The sequence below is a fragment of the Coturnix japonica genome, chromosome 1 (assembly GCF_054131305.1).
Source record: "Coturnix japonica strain WE chromosome 1, WE-NBRP24, whole genome shotgun sequence".
In the NCBI taxonomy this organism is placed as follows: Eukaryota; Metazoa; Chordata; class Aves; order Galliformes; family Phasianidae; genus Coturnix; species Coturnix japonica.
In genome coordinates, this window is record NC_140663.1 from 119,906,797 (window position 1) to 119,929,457 (window position 22,661).

At 38.6% G+C, this 22,661-nt stretch overlaps 1 protein-coding gene across 7 annotated transcripts in view; it reads right to left on the bottom strand.

The window, feature by feature from the left end:
* GABRG3 (gamma-aminobutyric acid type A receptor subunit gamma3) overlaps nt 1-22,661 on the bottom strand; it is a 287,168-nt gene that overhangs the window by 39,080 nt on the left and 225,427 nt on the right. For 6 of the 7 annotated variants that reach the window (XM_085532637.1, XM_085532634.1, XM_032441559.2 and 3 more), the window contains exon 6: nt 2,878-3,015. In XM_085532637.1, the coding sequence (XP_085388763.1) occupies nt 2,878-3,015 (138 nt within the window). Of the gene's footprint in view, nt 1-2,877; nt 3,016-15,399; nt 15,524-22,661 lie in introns of those variants that run through there. The other variant, XM_085532667.1, reaches the window with a different exon arrangement.

A 22,661-nucleotide genomic window follows, 5' to 3' on the forward strand; every position in this document is an offset into this window, starting at 1 on the left:
TCCCCCACCACTTTAATTATCTTTGTCAACTTTATTTTACATTGTACTAAGAGAAGTGTTCTTGTTATGGTATTTGAGTACCTTGCCAGATGGCAACAGCATGGGAATTCTCCCATATTTGTGAATTAGTCTGATATGACCTGGCAGTGAGAGCTTACTTAAGAGTGTAAGACAAAGGTGTGTGGCCACAGCACCAATACAGTGAGCTCTGCTGTGTAGATTATGCTTGTACCTTAGCATGAAATGCAATAATCACCCTCAAGAGAAAATACCGAGTGTCTCTTCTAGAAAACTTTCCCTTGTTTCTAGATTATTGTAAGTGAGAACAGTCCTCTTGCAAGAGCAAAATGAACCATTATGTTAATACTTTGCTTTGCTGGCACACAGCGAGAGGTGAAAGAGCTTCTTATCTTGGTCAGACATCAGAAATAGTCTTTGCTATGGCTGGTTTCCTACTTGCATAACTCCTAAATTGCCCTAGATTAACATGAAGGTTATACAGATGTTTGGAGGGGGAAAAAAAAGTTTGGAAAGACTGAAAGACCATCAATTAGCAGCACTCTGCTGAGTACAGAATATAGTCATTTAGTGGTCAAAGTGAACTGGCTTACACAAATAATAGAAGAAAAGAAGCATGTTGCTGTATGGTCAGTGTGATCCATCTTCATTATCACTAACTCTGCTGAAAAGGAGCTAAAAAAAGCATATCTGAACTGGATACAGGCAGGTAACACCGTGGTAGTTCCCATATTGCAGATGAACACACATTTTAGTGAGAAATAATAGTGTCATAAAACAGCAGAAGGGTGTAAGTTAGATGTGAAAAAAAAAAAAAAAAAGATAAGAAAAATAGATGTTAGGCTTTTGAATCCACCTCCTGCTACTGGAGGACCATTCCCTGCAGTACATTTTTTCATATTTTGTCTAGTCTACTTTTTAATGCCCTGCATAGTAGTAATTTCCATAATTTCCCTTAGGAGGAACAGATGACACTTTAGTATCTCTCCCTGTCAGGAAGCTGCTGTTGGTATCGTCTGTTTTCATTTTCCCAGCTCCATCTTGTTACTCCTAACAATTCCCTGAATAGCACTATAAATAATGCTGCTCTTTTTATCCCAGCTCTGCAGTGAGATGACAGCTAGCGAGATATCTACAGGCTCCCAGAAGGTCCGTGGGAACTAGCCTCTCTGGGAAGCAGCCCAAAACTCAGGGCATTCTATAACTGCAGTGTTGCAAGGTCAGCCCCAGTGCAGCCCCCTTTTCATACATTTAATTTTGTGCTCAGAATAGATAGTTGCAGAGTTATTTTAAATTTTGCCTCTGAGACATATTCCATAGGTCCAGGTGGGATTTGTGTCCCAACCTCATTTTGTGAGTCCTTGTGCTTTAGCACAAGGCAGACCTGAGGTTTTCCAGTGTACCATTTAGTTTTCTGTAGTCCTGGCTCAGGGTTGTTCCTAACAGTATATAATGTTAATAGTCAGTAAATCTGGCCTTGAAAATACGTTGGAAAGCAATGAAAATATCTCCAGGCAGTTTATTATAAAAAATAATTTTAAATAATCGAGTCCATGAGCAAACAACATCCTGTTTTTCATATATTTATTGACTGAGAGCCCCTTTCCAGTTATTTGCTGGCCAGCCTATATGGGCCATATGAACAAATATTTTTTCTACCTAATAGCACCAGTAGGTTATGTTACCCATGTATTTTACATAGTTTCTCCCAGCTTAGTTTCCACAACCTCCTGACAAGTTTGTTTTAGTTTAGTTTACAGTGTTTGAATAAACTCCAATTTGCCAAAAGCTTTCAGCCACTGTAATAACTTTAGGAGAACAGAAATGTCATGATGGCTCCAGTAGGCACAGTTCAACACTGCGCTCATAAAAATGAGTGAATAGAGGCAGCAATAGCGATAATAGGAAAAACATACTGTCAGTTCATTCACCTTAAAGGAACTAGATGCATACAAAAAGAGCATGGAAAAACCTTCTGTTGTTATTCTAACAATTTACTCACTTGGATGAAACCTAAAAATGGCTTTGTCATGTGCAAATCAAGAGGCTGGTAGGTCTATTCACTTACCAAGACACTATCAACATTTTAATATGGCCAGCTGTGTAATTCTTCCTGCAAGTGGATTTAACAGTTTGTCATGCAAACTCCGGGAGTGAGCAAAGCAGAAATAGTAGGCCTTTTCTATTCCTTCTGATGACCATCACTGCCTGCATACTATGGCACCAAATACATGCTTGACTTCAGGGACACAGCTTCATGACTCAGTCAGTCAGACTGATTAGTCAACTTGATGATCTTGAAAGTCTTCTCCAACCTATATGCTTCTACATACAGATACTTTAATGATCCACCAAATCTTGGTCTAACTTATGGCTCACTCACCTGAATTTGCATTCCTGAGAAAATTATAGGCTATAAGTATTTGAGTTGATAACAGAAGATAATGCTTGTGTTTGCAACATTTTGTTCGGCTAAACAATCAATCCCAAATACTCACTAAAAGCTTTGGTGATGCCTCATTAAAAAAAGTATCCAGTCCTGAGAATAAATTACTAATTCTAGTTGGTAGGTCATGACCTACCACAGCAGTGGTTTCAAAGAATAACTGTTTGGTTTTTTTTTTTAATTGTTCACAGTGTTTCCCACATAGTTAATAAAAATAGGATTTTCAAAAATTTGCCATCAGTTAAGCAGATGTTTACTTCTAGCAGGTTCCTTCTATGGTTCAAAGAAGACTTAACCAAGTGATGATTATGGAGCTTACTGTAGAGCCTGAGTAACCATGAAGCTTACTTCAGTCATGCATAAAGTTGACACTCTTTGAATTTTATAAGTCTTACAAGTTCTGCCATTCTTACCTGCAGAGGTGTTCACAATTTCTGAAGTATTTCTGAGACCCATAAAATCAAACTGATAGAGTCTCCAAGACTTCTGATCAGCAGCCTCCACTGAGTTTTTTCTCCATCTGTAAATCATTTCTTCTTTAGGGTAGCCATCTAAAAATAATTAAATAAGTAACATTTCATTAAAGAAATAAATAAAGAAAGAAACAACAAAAAGGTGATGCACAACAGTATCTGTTCACTGATTCAGAGATATTTGAGAACAACTAAATTTCTGGTCTTACACCTAGTGATTTTGTCAGTATAGCTCAACTAAAGAGTAGTAACGCACACAAAAATACAGATGTGATTCCAACAAATTTCCACAATTCTTTTTTTTTTTTTCCTCTCAGTTCTGATTGGTTCTATCAGAATTAGATCCCTTCAGAGATGCCACTGATTATACTAACTAGTGGTCAACACACAGTATATTTACTGCTTCACATATACACTGAATAAGTTGAACAAATTATATTATTAAATAAAAAGTTGAAAAAGCTGAAAGTTTAAAAAGTGAAGATAGTCCTAATGCAGTGTGTGCTACTACACTTTTGAAAATAACTCAAAACAGAGAAAAAAAATCCGCACATTTTTAATTAGCTTAAGATTTTTAAAGTGATTATACTATCATCATATTCTAAAGGCCATGGTAATTAATGAGGCATCACCTGATCTACACAGCTGAAATAGATTCTGAATGTCTTTCTTTATCAATTTAGTACTTTAAAGCCACAGTTAATTCCTGTGCCAATATTTAATTTCCTTTTTTGTTAGACTGGCATTTTCCAATAGAAGTCCAAAAACAATTCTTCAACCAGCACTAATCATAATAAAAAGAGAATCTAGAAAACAACAGTACACCCATGCCAGTTAAGACTGCATTGTTCTCTAAAGCATAATCCAATATATTCCTATTCATCTAGTAATTAATGTAGTAGATGTAGATTACAAAGCAAATTAAAAGCCTAGCAACAACAACAGACAGTTAATATGACTATCTCATCAGTATTTTTCCCTATTGGATATGAATACACTTGGTATTTGTGTTGCAAAACTGCTTCTCTGGTGCTTTTCCTTGACATTTTCCCATATGTGTCTTCTTCATTTTGTTTAAAGTTCCACCCTGCTGGGGCACTGCTATAAGGTGTGCATGACTTCATTTATCCTTCTTCTTTACACAGTGTGAAAAATACCGACAAGTCCTTCAATTCTAACATAAAGAAAATAACTGTGTGTTAATTCAAATGTAACATCCACATATTTTCCATGAATGTGAATAAAGAAACAACCCACAAAGAACCTAAGTGAACAACAAAAACAAGCCCTGCCATTCTCCACAAGAACTCTGGTTGCCAAGCAGTTTTCACTGCCAATTTGGTTGTGCCAGACTGTGAAAGTGAATCAAAGGTTAATTTTTTTTTTTGGCTGGCAAAAGATGCAGAGGTACAGTGAAAGAACAGAAAGCTTTGCAGGATCTCCAATCCTTATCCATGAATCCCCTAATTTTTCTTAATCATAGAAAGGCCTGGATTGAAAAGGACCACAATGATCATCCAGTTTCAAACCCACTGCTATGTGCAGGGTTGCCAGCCACCAGACCAGGCTGCCCAGAACCACATCCAGCCTGGCCTTGAATGCCTCCAGGGATGGGGCATCCACAGCCTCCTTGGGCAACCTGTGCCAGTGCATCACTACCCCCTGTGTGAAAAACTTCCTCCTATTATCTAACCTAAATCTACCCTGCCTTAGTTTAAAACTATTTTCCCTTGCCCTGTCGCTATCTAACCATATAAACAGTTGTTCCCCCACCTATTTATGCACTCCCTTCATGTGTTGGAAAACCACAATGAGGTCTCCCGAGAGCCTTCTCTTCTCCAATCTAAAGAAGCCCAGTTCCCTCAGCCTTTTCTCATAGGAAAGGTGCTCCAGCCCTCTGATCATCTTAGTAGCCCTCCTCTGTACCCATTTCAAGATCTCCACGTCCTTTCTATACTGGAGGCCCCAGGCCTGGACACAGTACTCCAGATGGGGCCTCACAAGAGTTGAGTAGAGAGGGACAATCACCTCCCTATCCCTGCTGGCCACATCCTTTACAATACAGCCTGCTAAGCCTACCTCCTATTTGAGAGACCCTCTGATCATGCTGCTAAACAAATGATGTGCAACTGAAAGCCTCAGGATCCTTCCCAAATTGGTTTTATTTGGATACTTTTGTTTCCACAGTTCAGGAAGAAAGAGGTATCTGATTCCTCCTCATCATGTTGTGCCTGCTGTGTAGTCATGCTAAGAGGCAGTGGCAAAATTGGTAAAGCAGTTATGGAACCACAAGGGTACATGGCAATGTGGCCTGGGTCCTAATCCTACCTCCTGGCATATATTTGTCTCCTGATACAGAGGAAAGAAAATCACGGCTCTCTGGTAATCTGGTAAAATAGGAGTATTGACGTATCAGTGCTATTAGTGCACATGCCTCTACCCTTGATTTCCCCAGTGCTGTTTGTGCTCTGGGCATCTCAGACCAGCAGCTGATCTCTTCATCACCTTCCTTTCTGCTTTAATGGTCCTATTTCAGAAAGGTGTTAGAAATGGGAAGAAGGTATTAGAACGGGGGTCCTGCCAACAAGGACAGAGACAACTGGGAGAACTACAAGTTTTGCTTGGAAACATATCACTTTAAGTTATTTTTACTAAGAATAGTAAAAATGAGAGAGAAGAAAGTCTCCCAACTTTTCAGACATTGTGTGCCCTGGTGGCGCAGTGGTAGAAATGCCACCTTGCAACACTGGTGCCCGGGTTCGAATCCCCCCTGTGGCGCAAGTGGTAGAAGTGCCGCTCTGCTACACAGAGGCTCAAATCCCAGAGGTTGGACTCGATGATCTCTAAGGTCCCTTCCAACCCACACGAAACTATGATACTATTATAACTTTGCTGCTGGTTCTTCAGGCCTTGTATTCAAATATTACACAGGCAGAACATGCTTGTCGCAGAAGGAATAATGCAAAAATGAAACTCATCTCTCCTTCCTAGCTCAAAGCATGCAATGATGAGCTAATGAATGCAGCAGCAGAGGTGCAAATACAGGGGAAGCACAAAAGGAAGGATGGGTTCAGTTAAGTATCTGCCAAGAGGCTGATGCTTGTGACTGGAGTGTATATCTGAAAGACATAGCTGGATTCTAGGAAGATTCTGCTTTTCCATGGATGTTTGATATATTCAAAATAAGAAAAGAGCTTGAGCTGGCAGATAAGCTTTCACCATCTGCTTTTGCTCAGCTTACACCATAGACATGGAGAGAGAATTGAAGATTCAACTGCTGCTGATGAAAATGCTGGAGACGGAGCATATTCTGACAAATTTAGAGGCAGGCCACTAGAGGCAGCCCTATACACCCGGCAGCCAGCTGCTTCCAATCACTCAATCCTTCAATGCTACCCAGTAAACTCTTTTTTCTGCTAATTGGGAGACCTCAGTCAATGCAGCCTCAACCAAAAAGAATAGTGAAGTCCAGAAATGCACTTTTCTCTTGTACCGTACTAAGGATGATAAACCAGAAGCTTTCACAAAAGCCACCTGAGCTCTGTTTTTTCTAGCATCTTTACAAATACTCCTTCACTGGCAAGCAAAATTGCATTATTAAATCCAAAATTCTCAGCTTTTTGGGGGGAGAGGCTTCTCAGTAAACTAATCCTGTACCTGTCTGATGTTTGTTCTTAGAAGGTGGGCATGCTTTAAAATAAGAGAATGCTGGAATTTTCCCTGAAGGTTCTGCTCGCTTAGATTTCATGACTGCATATATATAATAGACCTAGTCAAATGGCAGAAAGAGCAAAGGTCCAGTCCAGCTTGTTTGAAATAGAAAAAAAATGAAAAAGAGGTGATTTAGAAACTTTGTTGTGCCTTTTCAGGAGGATCCCATTGGGACAGACTGAAGCAGAAGTAATGGAAAGAGTACTGAAACATTTCACTGTGTATACTGAAGACCTACGTGAAATAATAAATAAATAAATAAATAAAAGAAAAGGAAAAAAAAAAACCAAATTCTTAATTTAATGCAGATTGTGTTTTCTCTGTTCACAGATGAAGGTGATTACCTTTTTCTCTTGCTCACTGATTTAGAAAGAAGAAAGAAAAAAGAAAAAGTCAGAGATATTTTAAAAGACAGCCATAATAATAAAGATAGATGAGAATGCTGAGAAGATAGCTTTAAAATCTGAAGTGATTTGTTTCAGCAGTTGTAGATAATTATACTTAGGTGATAAGTACGGCAATCACAGATGTTATTCTTTTGCCCTGTTTGCTTGCATTAGTAATTGACACCTTATTAACTGTACATTAGCCCATTAAAAAAAATCGACCAACATAACTGTAACTGCGGAATAATGGAACTGCCCAAATGTAAAGAACACATAATGAAGAGTTTTTCTACCTAAAAATGTATTTCAATATGATTGCAATACCACTTTGGCTACAAACAAGAGAATGAAGACCCTGTCATCAGCATGCTTAATTAGCTTAATTATCAATGCTTAATTACCTTTTTTACTCTAGGCTAATCCTGATTTCTGAGAGTGCTAGGTGCTGATACAATTTACTGGTACATTATGTGGCAGCTTAGCTTTTGAGAACTCATGGCATGAGTGCATTTTTGGGGCATCAAAAATAGAAGAGTGCTGCTCATAAGAAAGATATTCTGATAAGCAGATCTTGCAGAGGATAAACAAACATTTTTATTTATTTTTATTTATTTATTTATTTATTTATTTTTGCTACTCATAGACCATTTTTAATCTGGCATCAGAGAAAACAACAAAGCTAATAAAAAGGTGTAAATTTGAAGAGAATGAAGAAAGAACAAACAAGACTGGACTGAGAAGACAAACAAGCTTTTCACCGAAGACATTTACAGATGTGGCTTTTCTGCTTGTTAACTTTCAGAAATAATCTGTTTTGTTGTTATTGTGATTGTTTTTAATCTAACAGCTACTTCTCATGTATAGGTACAGAGATTTGGTCACAAACAGCCCCAGTAGAGAGAAATCCCTATTCCAAGTATAATTTTGTTCAACATCTTCATCAATGACCTTGACAAGGGGATAGTGGCCACCCTCAGCAAGTTTGCTGATGATACAAAGTTGGGAGGATTGACTGACACACCTGAAGGCTGTGCTGCCATTCAGTGCGACCTGGGCAGGCTGGAGAGCTGGGCAGTAAGAAACCAGATGAGGTTTAACAAAAGCAAGTGTAGAGTCTTGCACCTAGGGAGGAATAACTACATGCACCAGTACAGGCTGGGTGATGACCTGCTGGTGAGGAGCTCTGTAGAGAGGGACCTGGGCATCCTGGTGGATAACAGGTTGGTCATGAGCCAGCAGTGTGCCCTCGTGGCTGAAAAGACCAATGGCATACTGGGGTGTATTAAAAAGAGCATGGCCAGCAGGTCAAGGGAGGTGATCCTCCCCCACTATGCTGCCTTGCTAAGGCATCATCTGGAGTAGCCTATCCAGTTCTGGGCTCCCCAGTACAAAAAAGTCAGGGATCTCTTGGAAAGAGTCTAGTGGAGTGCCACAAAGATGGTGAAGGGCCTAGAGCATTTCCCCTGTGCAGAAAAGCTAAGTGTACTGAGTAGGTCTGTTTAGCCTTGAGGAAAGAAGACTGAGAGAGGACCTGATCCAGGTCTATAAATATCTGAGGTGTGGGGGGCAAGGCCAGACTCTTTTCAGCAGTGTGTGGAGACAGGATGAGGGGAAACAGACAGAAACTGGGGCATAGGAAGTTCTGCACAAATGTGTGCAAGAACTTTTTTACAGTGAAGGTGATGGAGCACTGGAACAGGCTGCCCAGGGGGCTTGTGGAGTCTCCTTCTCTGGAGATATTCAAGATCCACCTGGAACCTACCTGTGTGACCTGGAATCTGCTTTGGCAGGGGGGTTGGACTTGATGATCTCTGGAGGTCCTTTCCAACCCCTACGATTCTGTGATTTTTTAAAATATAGGTGTAATGGCTTGAGACCATATTTGGAAACTAAGGCAGTTTTCTTGCAACATCATATCTTTGTACTCTGTCCTTATGCCCGTCGATCAATTTTCCTTTTGCTTCATTTGCAATTGCTAACAACTATGACTTGTTTTTAGAAAATTGTTGTTTTTATCACAAACTGATATAATCATAATTTTCTATTGTCTTGCAAATAACTTCACCTTTTCTGAAAGAAAAAAAAACACTCAAGCCACCGAAACAACAAAAGTTTCATCATTCATCTTATCTTAATGTTTTCCTATGCACTTTTATTTATGTACTTATTTTTACTACTTGCTAACAGTTTCATTTGGAAGACAATATTGAGAAGCCTCCCATGCAGCAATTACTTTTGCCTATCTCCTTGCATTGCTCTGGCTAGCAGATTATCCCACAAATTATTCCACTGGTAATTAGAACACCTGCTAAATGTTCAGATTCCTCTGATTTAGCTGTATTGCATCCTCATTCTCAGCATCGTTAATGGCAAATAGGCTCATCTTGCTCCTAGCTTACTGGATATAAATTGTACTTTCTCTGAGGAGCATTCCTTCATAGATCAGTGTTCTAAGGGCACGTACTGAAATCTTGCTTAGTCATATGCAGTCTTCTTCATGGATTTTACAGAATAGATGCTTCACCCCAACCTAATGTACTGTTGTGTACAGAACAATGTGAAGAATTTACCCTAGGTTTTCTTCAGTGACACTGCCTTTCAGAGAAAAACAATAGTCCTGTCTTGTTCTTGTTGTTTGGTTGGTTGGTTTCCTAGTTCAATTTCCCTATGGATCTGGATGTTTCTGGAATATGTACATTTTCTATGCTCCATGTAATTTAAGTATTTCCTGCTTTTAAAAGAAGGTGCCAGCAAGAGACAGAATTTCATTTTCTAACTTTCTGCTCTGATTTTTCCTTGCTAACACGGCTATTTCATAGTCTTTTACTCTTCCCCCCTTCCTCATTTAGACTTAATGTGGCCTACAGTATTGACTGAGCAATGCTGAGAACTCAAGAGCTGCACTCTAACGCTGAGAGATCAGCCTTGTTATCATACTGCTAAATGTACACTGTGCTCCTTAATAGAAAACAAACACTGCAAAATGAATATTTTAATAGCTACAGTTTTGAGTATGGGTGAATACATGAATGCAAACAAGAAAAAAATAAAAATAAAAAAAATTACTGATCTGACCAGTTTGTGTCTATCAAATATTATGCTGTATGCAGGATGTTTGTATGTTTCCAGGGTAGGTTCAGACTAAATATTAGTAACTATTTCTTTACTGTGAAAGTAGTGAAAAACTGGAATGGGCTTCCTATGTGGTTAATGTCCCATTCCTGTCAGTGTTTGAGGGGCATTCGGATAAACCGTTCTAATTTTTTGTTAGCCCTTGAAGTGTTCAGAGTGTTCAGGCACTTCTAATATTTCTGTCAAGTGCGTAAATTCCATAAGACTATGATAGACAGAAGTGCCACCAAAAGATACTGTCCATCAAGTTTAAGCAAAGTACAGCTCTCTAGGAAATTTTATAAATATGCCGTTATCTTAATTTGAGGTGGAGGAGCAGAATAACTGTATATCAAATGGAGTAAATTTCATCAATGACTTTTAACACAAGAATCTGTGCCTTACGCACTGCCATTAAAAGCTCATGCTTTGGGTATTATAAGATCTTCACTTTACCCATTTTACTGACAATAATTAAGAGTATTTTCAGTACAGTACTACTAAGATTTCCCACAGAATTTATCCATGTGTTTGACAGAGTGCTGAGAAAATATGTTTGGGTTCACCTGAAATCATATAATGAATAAGAAAATATTTTGATGAGATCTAAGAGCTTCAGTAATGAAAATATCATGGTCATAGGTAGCTCATACAATGAAAGAAAATATACAGCAAGGTTTCTTATTGCATATAAATAAGGGGGAAATAAGAAAAGTTTCTTACATGTCAGTGACAAAGTACCTCAGCTTTCTAATTAAAACTATGATATGGGGATTCTTTAGTGCTAAGCACTCACTGCATGCTTCTCACATGGAGATGACAGTGTTTAAAGATTAAACCATACATGCTCTATCTTTACATTCAACTACTAGTCAATAATTAGTATGTTTATGTCAAGCATGAAAGTAGCTAGAAGTATCCACTAGCAGTACAATAATGGAATATGATTAGAAGCATGCTTTATCAACATGTAAATATAATCACCATACAAAGAAGGAAGAACATGCAACGTATATCCTATGTTTCTAAAGAAAGGTGAAAAGACTGCATTCTTGTACAAAATAATAGCAATAAATGGGTACATTGTTAAAAAAACAGATGACATTCACTGTTTGAACGTTGCTGTTGGAATGAAATAGCAATAGTATGCAGTCACCTATTTATGATTTAGTTTTTAAGCTAGTAATACACTGAAACCTATGCACATTTTCCACTGCACATAATTTTTCTATCCAATTTCAATTACAAAAGTCATTGCAGTTATATTTTAAATTTACATAGTCCATGGATATTTATTTGTTTGTTTGTTTGTTTGTTTTTCTTAATGTCCTGAACAGTGTATTTTCACACGCAGAAAAACTTAGGTACCAATAATACTTTCTCTGAATTGCCATTAAACCAATTTCAGGCTTCATAAGAAATATACCAGTAAAGTCTATGGGCTCCCAGAAGCCTTCAGAAATGTACGCTGCTCAGTCAACATAATATAAATGGAAGCAGATTTCCATGAAAGATTATTATGAGTTTTTTATAAATATTCTCGATATGCATCATGAATGGTTAATAAAAGGTAAAACACCAGAATGCTCAAAACTGAAAGCACAGTGTCTTTTTTCCAATACTGTCATTTCATAGAACAATTTGCAGTATAAACTGAAGATAAAATAAAAATCCATTTGGCCTGAGATCAAGTAAGGTTACGTCTTAAAAGGTTTCTGAAATACTTTTGGAGCTACTGGAAAAACAAAATTACAAATATATACATATATTGCTGAAAGACTCATTTTTTTGTGTTAAATCACAGCATAACTTAACATATAGACTGATACTGGAAAATCTCCTTGAGCAAAATCCCAGTTATTTTCTCCTAAGTTCTTCCACTGGGATTTTTGAAGTTATCAGCTGTTTTACAAAGAAATTAATGGTATCTGCTTATTCAGGTGAATGTTATCAGTTGCACACATGCCAACATTTACACACAAAATCAGCTTTTATTGCAGTCTAAATTAAGGCAATTAAGAGATTTTATTTTATTTTTGTATTATTTTGCTAGTTGTCAATTTTAGTTTGATGGGATTTTTCTTCAGCTCACTCACACATGCAAGTCTAGGGAACCAATGAGAGTGTTAACACACTTTTTTGAATCTTGAAATGCTTACAAAATTAGAAATTCCAGAAAAGGCTATGGTTAACATGTAATCTCTCTGTTCTTAATAACAATAATAATAGCTCAACAGAAATTATCTGATGAAATGATGTTTCACACTAACAGGACACTTAGTTGAGTCTGATATATTTATAGCCACACTCAGTTAAATTAGGAATAGCATTACACCATTATTCTTTAGACAGCAGCAACAGTGTTATGATGAATTGATAAATACATTAATTTTAAAATCACTAAATTTGGGCTGTGTCTTCTCTGGAAGTATTTATGAATGTTTTGGTTTGGAAATTTACTTTCCAAATGCCTCAGGGTTGTTGCTTCCATATCTAATGCCTCTTCTCCCCCCAAAATTTAATATTTATATCTCATACACTCTCAGAATAGTACTACAGAAATTAGATTATGTTTCTGTGTAGTTTTGTGCTATTCCAAGTATTCTTCATGAACTTAAGGTATACTTATTGATCACATGGAGTTTACAGTGTCATGCCTGTGTCTCAGTACCTTAATCTTGTCAGGTATATTATTACAAGCACATGTGTATTAAGCTTACATAGCAAGGTTTTGATAATAAGGGGCTGCAGAGGTGTCCCTGGTGAGCAGAATCCAGTAGAGCCCCATGTCAGAGCAGTGCAGCTCTAGCTGCTCCAAAAGGACCCAGAGCTGAGCACTGAGCAACATCGAGTGTACTATGAGAAAGCAGATTTAAGGAAGGGACAACTGACTCCCATAGTTCTGAATCCTTCAGATGGTGAGGTCCTCCAAGTCCTTCCAAGTCACCAGACACTGGGATCAGCTCCTAAAACTCAAAATGTTGTGTCTACAAGGATGCCCTGAGAGAGTGGCAAGGTACTGGCACAGGCTGCCCAGAGAGGTTGTGGATGCCCTGTCTCTGAAGGTGTTCAAAGCCAAGTTGGATGGGGTTCTGGGTAGCCTGGTCTAGTATTAGATATGGAGGTTGGCAGCCCTGCCTGTGGCGGGAGTGTTGGAGTCTGATGACCCTTGAGGTCCCTTCCAACCCAGGACATTCTGTGATTCTACAGTTCTATGCCAGAGCTTCCCACCTTGCCTGCGGCAGCACTGGGAGCCTGTCAGCCCTGACCAAGAAAAAGATGCTTTCTGATTCCTAGAAAATTCACAGTGAAACTGCCCTTCTTGCTGCAGTTAAAATGGCAATTAATACTGGTTTCACAGAGAACTGGCCAGGTTCGGTCAGTCATTTGTTTTAGGAAAATATATGCCCATGTTTCTAAACAGAATTACCCATACTTCCAGTTTATGGCAACACTTTTTATGAGAAATGCAGGTTTTGTGTATTTATATTTGGAAAAAGAAAATAAAAATCACTTCACAGAATCATAGATTCTTTGTGTATGATCCTGTATGTGAAAATTCCTTTATTTTGGGAATTTTGGGGATAGGTTGAATCTCAGTTTTTCTGCAAGCTCCCCACTGTTCTTCATTCTTGTTAGCCCTCATATCCTGACACCAATCTGAATACCATTCTTCTTTAAAGTGCACAGCTGTCATTTCATGGCTATTTCAGACCCAGTATAAATCATACTGACAACTATTAAAAGACAAAAAAGCCAACAACCAACCCTGTCAGAAAATCAAAACCTCAGCAGTTTTTGCTTCATGTGTCCCTGGGCCAAGTTACAGTAATTAAATCTTTTTTAGCCTGGTTTGCTTAGGAAATGAGGCTTATGTAATTATATTCCTTGTGTATGTTGATATGCATGTCATCTGTCCTTGCTTCAATAACTTTGGCACCCATTGACCAATGCTACTAAAGCTGAAGGAGATAAGCCTCATAGTTGATATATTCTGTAAGAAGATCACAAACAGAGATTTCTTGATAATGTCCCCAAATGAGGAAAAGCCTGCATCTTTATTAAGGATCAGAGATAGGCCACAGGCATTCATCCTCAACCTGTAAGTCCCTGAGATACCAGCCTTCATTACCTTCACTGCTCCTTCAGTCTCAAATAGTGTGATGCTGGGAATACCATGCTATCCAATGGATTGAGAGGACTGGTCCTGCAGAGGAGGGGAGGGGGACATGGTGCCTGCTCCTACAGATTCACAGGTGGACTCATCCAGCCCTAATGACACATAGATTGCAGATACAACATCTCAGCTTTCAGTTTCAACATTTTTCCTAACAGCATGTGTAATATATCAGTTCCTTTGCATTGCCTCCACCACAGATTTCTCCAGCAGCTCTACATCTTTCAACATCCCTTCCATAAAGCCTTCCCCAATTTTAACCCGGTGATTGGGCAGATGCCATATTATTCAAACAGCTTGCTCAAGTGCCTTTGCCTGGGGACACTAAGTAGAAAGAAATTGCATCCTTCAGCCTATTATCAGGACAAAATCAAGGCAGCTTCTAGGACACTACCTTCTGCTGCTCAGCACTTATAAGTTTTCTGCTGTAACTGCTGACTTTGCCATAAAGTACTACTGCTGCATGCCACACACATTCATTCAAATGAATATTTGAAGATCATTCAAAATGTGGCCCATTCAGATCACTGCTGACACCATATCTTCTCATTTTACATTAACTTCATTCTTTTCACCTTATGCCTTTATCTCAAGTTTTAGCCCTGGATTTATTTATTTATTTATTTATTTATTCCCAGTCCATTGCATTACCTTTCAAAGAATAATAGAATGACTTGGATTAGAAGGGACATTGAGGATCATCAAATTCCAACCTTCCTGCCAAAGGCAGGGTTGCCTACTGCTAGATCAAGTACTGGATCATGCCTTTCCTTGAAAGTGTTTTGGAAGAGGCATAGGTTTTAATTATCTCCTTTTTTTCCCCCAGCTGTCTACTACTTTTTCTGGTTATTTAAAATCCAGAGCAAGCAGTCTTCATTCTGTCGGTCTGCTCACTGAGGACAGATTGCTGGAGTTGCTGAAGGCAGCAATTGTTTGAAATGTTGCCAGGATGGGAAGCTCAGTTCCGAATAATACAGCATGTCCCGTGGGTTGAGAGGCTTCACAGAAACATGAGGTAAAGCAGTTTGGATGCAATGGGCTCAGATGGATGGTGTAAGCCCTTAAATCTTGCACAAGCTTTCCAAGGCTCTGGCATGGGCAGAAGTCAGCAGAAACATGCATACTGCTGCCCCAGAGAGCAAAAGGATGCTGACTTTGCCTGTGCTCATCTTGCCTCTTCTCACTTGCCAGGAACAGGCTTCTAAAACAAGAAAATCACAATGGCAAGAATTAATGCATGAGTGAAAGTGGAGAGCCCTACAGCCCCAAATATGCTCCTTGACTTGTACTTGAGTGCCAGAAAAAATAAAATTATATATATATAAAATATATATATACAAATATATTTGTATATATGTATGTGTATATATATATATTGTTTTTTTCTTTATGAGGCAGGCACTGAAGGCAGGATTTGTGTTCTCTCTGGAGCTGGATCCCACTGAGAAAGGAAACAGATAAAGTTCAAAGTGCAGTCTGAATATCTTGAGATAATCTGTTACAAGATTCCCAGATAGAGAAAGGGTAAAATTTTGTAAACATAAGGGCTTTATTTCTTGAATGATAGGCCAAAACCTGTTATTCAGGCTTAACCCTAGTAACAAGGAAAACTACATCTCTCAGCTAAGGGAAGGAGAACCACCCACTCATTACAGCAGCATTGCTAGCTATACAACACTCCCTCTCTTAATTGTCAGCTGTTTCCTATTTCCTTCAAAAGGGGTCACAAAAGCCCAGGGCTGCTCACAGAGTCATGCAGTCCTCACACCTTTCACAGAAATTAGATCTTCTGTAATGAAACCATCTGTCTGTACATGACAAATCCTGATCTTTTCTGCAAAAAGTCTCCCATGTCTGCAAACTTGGCAACCTAAGTAAACACATGCACAGAATAATAAGTGTCCAGGCTTTTCAGCCGGATTGCCTCAAGAAATTTTCAAAGAAAACAACAGTACCAAAATGTTATCACATTGCAAGGCAGTGCAGCAGCCCTCCCAGCATTCACGAAACCTTTAACATAATTGATGAGTAAGAATGAAAACTGTCCAGTGGACTTCCATAACCTTGTGTTAGGCAAGGAGTGAAAATGTAGTTGAATGTAGCCCATCATCTGCAGCAGAGTTCAGCAAATTGACCAGCATATAAAACCAGATTTTGTGCCTCAGGAAGGACAGTTTTTTTTTTTTTTTCCCAGAGTTGTCTAGGATACAATACTGGCTTGACCTTTAGTTCTCCACCCACATATTTGGGTGCAAAGAATCAAAGAAATGGCATAGTGAGGAGCTAGGTGAGAGAGAGAAATCATCTGTTACTTCTGCTTTCCAGTGGCAGAGAGAAGATGGACTGCGTTCTGTGCTCCATTTACCTTGGTGTCAACAGGAGAGTGGCACCCAGTATTTACTGGCAACTCAGTAACACTTCAGCATCCTTCTCTCTCAGTCACTTCATATACGTTGCCATTTGCTCCCCAGTGCTTCCGATTATGATACTCAACTATCTCAAGCCTCTAAGCCATTGTATTATTAAAAGTATATATCTTGTTTTTAGAGATGCTAATTTTCACATACACTAATTAGCTGAAGCTAATTAGAGCACCAGAACAACATAGGTGAGAGGTCAGTGTGCAAGGCCAGGCACAGCATTTTTCCTGGTAGTGCAGTCTTACAGTGCAGGAAGACCCCTTGGCCTGCTTCTTTTTGAAGAACGTCATCTGGATTCTATGCAATTACTCTATGACTATATTTCTCCTTACTTTTTGATGAGATTAAGATACGAGTGAGAGTTATTTATAGGAGGTTATTATGGCTACAGATGCTTTGAAGAGATCATTTCATGAGACGTTTCCTTTACAAATGCACAGAAGTCAGGAGAATTTCAGACTGAAAAGCCACTTTTTCAGACTCAGCATCTCATAATGACATGGCACCTGCTGCTCATCTAAACTATAATGAAGCCAAGCCAAACTCTTTAAAATTGTCTATATTTTGAAACCAAGTTATATCCTATGGAGAGGTAGCTGTTGGTGCTGCTAAAAAGGCTGCCTAGCAGATTCCTTCCAAAAGGTGCTACTGTAACATGACATAGATTTCAGTGACTAAAGGGGCCTCAAGGTATAAACACTAATGCAGGGTTTGTATAAACCATGATGAGATAAGCATGGAAGGGAGAAATTCCTTCTAGACGATCACCTACTGCCAACTGTTTTTTTGTGTGTTTTTTTTTTTTTAATTAAAAATCTACAGCAAGATATATTTTAGTTAAAAAACAAAAAAATACACAAACAAACAACAACAACAAACATAAACACAAAAGCAAACAAACAGAAAACCTTGTAATCTAAAAGCAGTGGCTGACTTAACTGTCTGTAAATATCACAGAAGAAATGCATCCCTTTTGTATTTCTTGCATTCTTCTTAAACCCAAGAGTATAACCACAACTATGTCAGTAAAGCACCTCTGCAGAGCTAAAACATTCCTGTGGTTGGAGTGCAGGGTCCTTAATAGCAGAGCCGGGACTCTGACAGTGATGACTGAGCTCATCCTCCAGAGATTTTTAAGACTGACCTACAGATTTGCCATGAGATGGAAGCACCAAATTCTGCTACTCCAGAGCAAGAACCAGGAAACCACAATGATCCTGTTCCTGGGTTGTTTTAGCTGAAGAGGCAGTCACATGTTTCTGATTGAGTGAGCTGTTTCTGCCACATCAGCTCTGTTGGTGGATGAGAAGGCTATGCCTTCACCTGCTCTGTGTCCTTGGGATGGAATGCAGAAATGTGGTGGTTGTGCTGAGTTTGCATTCTCCTTTCTTTCCTGCCTGTACTGTCAACTCACCCAAGGGCATGGAGAGCCTGAATTCAATCTCATTTTGAATTATCATGCAAATCATATTCTCAGCCTCCATTTCCAGAGGCTACAATAGGTCCCATACATACACACAGATGCTTGATATTCAGGAAATGTGAAACTGCACCATCCTGATCCTTACAGTTGCTGAAATATGAAAAATGCAGCTGAAGTTGGATGCTATGGTAGCTGCTATTTATAACATCCACAGCATGAGCTCAGACCTACAAAGTTCTTTCCATGGGATTGTAAGATGAACATCAGTAGAGCAGTGGCACTGAAGTAAGCACACTAGCAAATCAATATATCATCAAAAAAGTGCAGACTGCACATGACAGGCTGCTTCCTTATTTTTTATATGTCCTTATATCCTTCCATTATACATAATTCTTTAATCTGGATATTGCTGCTTGTCATTCTGGACTGCTGTGTTTTAAATAATAAAAAATAAATAAATACACAGCACTTCTGTTAACCTTCAAAAATCTGTGCTTTAATCAAACAGGTGGGAACTCAAGGATTAGTATTATGAATCTAAAAGGTGTTCTTTTCTGTTTTTTTTTGTTTTTTTTTTGTCAATCTTTACTTTTGAGGAATGTGTGTACATATATATGTAAGAGGGGTCACTGCAGAAGCATGGTACTAAATCCAGAAACTAAATGTGAAAGGATTATCATTGCTTGCATAACAGCTTGTTTCAATGGGATGTCACTGTTTTAAATGCATTATCTGGAATTATGGCAAGGTATGATTCCAAGACATTCATATTTAGATGTGATCTTAGAGAGATTTCTTGTATCCCCCTTGCAGTGTACTGCTGAGTTAACCACTTTTTAAGATGAAAGCATGTTTCTGTAAGGGAGAAGCAGATATTTTACATCAGTGTGGCTCAAGGCCTGTTTTGCTCAAGCTTTTTCATGTTTGAAAGGATGTTAAGATACATGTGATTCTGGGAGTGTCACAGCAGAATGCTTTTCAAGGAAGGCTGAAGACAGTAGTCCTTGGGACAGAACAGCTTTTCTGCAAGGTACTACCAATCCCATTCAGCTGTAGCGCATCTCTCCAAGTTTTCACAAATGCTTACATTCTTACATTTGTCCCCCAAAGGACAGATCTCTCTCTACAGTGTGAGTGGTGTTGCTCTGCCACAGGGAACTATGCAGATACTGAAGTCATTTTCCTGTAGGAGATTCAGTTTGTGCAGAAAAACTACAAGGTGTTGAAATCCCTGTTGCTAGGCACCTTTATTCCTTTATCCATCTCACACCTACTCTGTTACTCAAGGGTGACAACCAAAACATTTCAGCATGATCTTATTTGGTATCCGTGATTGCCTTCAACAACCCTAATAAAAGGCTTGTGGGTCCCTTTCACTTCTTTGGTGTGGACTTGCACAATTCTCACTGGGTGGAAAACACTAAGTTACCTAGACAGCTTCAAGAGGCCTAAAATAAAGCTGTAACAACAAACTCTTGGAAAAGGCTAGAAAACCTTGCTGTCCAAAGGGATATAACTGTCAGAAAATAAACACAGCTCAAATATAAAAACCAAGAAGAATAAGAAAATCAAACTGCAAATGCACCGATTCCATTACAAAGTACTGTTACCTGGACAGGATGCTTATCTCCAGCTGTCCTATTTGTAAAAATAGAGAACAGATTGGCTGAGAGAAGAATGTGGGAATGGCTAGACTGATAAGCCACCTTTGTGTGAAAAGAGATTAGAAACTTTGGGGGAGTTAATTAAAATAAATAAATTAAAAATAAAATAAAAAAAAACCCTAAGAAGTGTTGAGTGCTTTCAAAATAATGGATGACCTTGAGAAGGTGGCACAAGTACTTCTAGACATTTCCCCATGGAACACAAAAAGGAGAGAGTACGCTATTAAATTCACAGTGCAGAAAATTAAAAATAAATTTATAATTATTTTCCAATGAAGTACACAATCAACCAATGAAGTTTATTGTCCATTGATGGTTATTATCGAAGCCATCATTAAAAATCTCCAAAGACTCTAAACAAGTGTACAGTTAATGAGGAGATCAGGATGTATGTGTTCATATTAAAAAATGAAAGAGAGAAATCTTTTCAAGGCACATCTCAGCCTGAGAGCAGCAGGAAATGCTTCCCTCTTGAGGGAGGTGATGGGTTCATCTATGGGGAGTGGTAGGGCTAAGATAGCTTCTGCCCAGATACCTACCAGCATTGATAGATACAACATCTTCTCTTCCTCATCTGATTGACTGTCTTGGCAGTGACTTCCACCTTGACTTGTGTAAAATAGCATAGGAATGGATAAAGTGCCCATCTTATCCTCTTGTCACCTGTTGCCTGTGACATGTTTCTGGCTGCTGATTGATTGATGAGTCTGTTGGAAGCACAGATATTCTCTGTAGGCCTGACTCAGACCAACGCAGAATCCACCAACTTAACATGGGCAGATTCTCAAATTAACAAAATAATTTGATTTTCTTTTGCAGTTTCTCAAAATTTTCAGGTATTATCTGTAGCTAGAACATGATGTTGGAATATACGTAAAGGTTTGTTTTGATGTAGCAGTGTTTGTTTTTTTTAACAACAGAGTACTCATGTTATTAAAATGCTCAGATTCTGCTGTCCTTGTACACTCATGAGATGTGAGCCAAGATAATTTTCTTCCTTGCAGTACTGAGTAGAGCGAAAAGGATGTCCTTTTCCAAAGTAGCTTGGAGACACATTCATTATTTTAGTGTTCTTCACACTTTGCTGATAATGCATTTATTGTTTATGTCTGGAAAGTAAATATATTCCCTTTTGTCATCAGTCTTGGATCCTAATACATTTCTGCTGAGCTCTCCACCTTGGACACCATTCCAGCAGTTGTGTTGTAAATCATTTCTTTGCTTCAGGACCTTATATTTGCAAGGTCAATTGCTGTTGAAATGATGATTACTATAAAGACACAGTGTACAGAGAGGCTGATAATCACATTGGACTTGAACACTGACTGTAAGAAGCGGCTACCACACCATTTTCTGCACCAGACAAAGAAATGTAATACTTACTCTATGTATGGTCCCAGAGAGTAAAAACTGAACAGTTGTCCTGTGATTTAATCACTGGTATTAACATTAAACTAAAATGTATCCAGAAAAACCTTCAAAATTAAAGCTTTCACAGACATCCTGGTACATAAGTTTACTTCCTCTTAGATTATCTAAATAAAAGTCAACTTTCTGTATGTTTTCATATATGTAGCTAGAATTCCTTATCTGCTACAGAAGAATAGAGTCTGATTTTTACTTTGTGAATACAAATCTTCACAAAGTAGAGGAATAAGACTTCTTCATAATAAAATGTCAGAAGGTAACTCTTATTCTCAACTGACACTGGCTCCCACTGGTAATGCCTACCACATCCTAAATCCTGGAGAGCAGGGAAGCAGAGTAGATGAGCATCAGTAAAAGTGGCATGGGAAATACACTACACTAGTTTCTTGACATTCCAGATCTTAGCTTTGAACATGTCAGTTTGATTGCCTATCATTAAACTTTCTAATAGTTCACTCAATTATTTAAGAAACTATCAACCAAAACTGGAAGTCCCATTGCACTAGTCCTTGAGGTGAGTCCATCCTAGAAAGGACAAGCATTTCACATCCTCCTCCTAGCTGGTGCTGGGAGCACAAAAGGACAACACTCGAGCAGATACTGGCACCTTCAGTCTCCATTGAAGGTGTTGTTTCTGGGCAATACCATTTCCCAGACACTCAGCTAAATGGCTCAATTTACCCCAGAGCAGGTAAATATCTTAGGACACAGCCCTTAGGTTAAACCACAGACTGTTGGTAGCACTGGTGTTGCTTACCAACTGAGAGTTTACAGTGCATTTCCTCCTACAGTAATTTAAGGGAAGAGACAGTGCTGATGACACTTTATTTGCAGGATAAACAGCATATCCCTCACCCTCTATGTTTCCTGGGAATAGTAAGCAAATTCTACATTTTAGTTCAGAAGGACCAGAGGGGTCTTGATACGAGCTACTCTGAAAATTTCATGAGACATCTGGGTACAACGGACAACAGTGAAGGCAAAATGGCTTCTCTCTGTGATAATTTCAGATCAAAAGAATGCTATAAGAATGAAAAAACATTGATGGCCTTTCTTTGGTAATGAATTCAAAGTTTACAGAACACAGCAGGGACTCTGGCATAGCAGTGTTGCATTTCTTTAGAAACAGGGTTATTACAAGACTATTAAATTATTTTTCAATAAAATATTTCATATGCATAAACACATAAAGCAGCTGGAAATAAAAAATCAAATTCTATTTCGGTTTTTAAACCCTGGTGATAAATGGCTTCCTTCAGATTCCAGAAGACACATAAATTTAAAGACAGGCTTGCACGCAGTCATACTTTCTGCTAGCCTCTTGACTAGGGCTCAGAAATGCCATCTTGAAGATAAAATTTGATTTTCACGAGAGGACTGAATGACTCCAAGAGCTGACAGTGG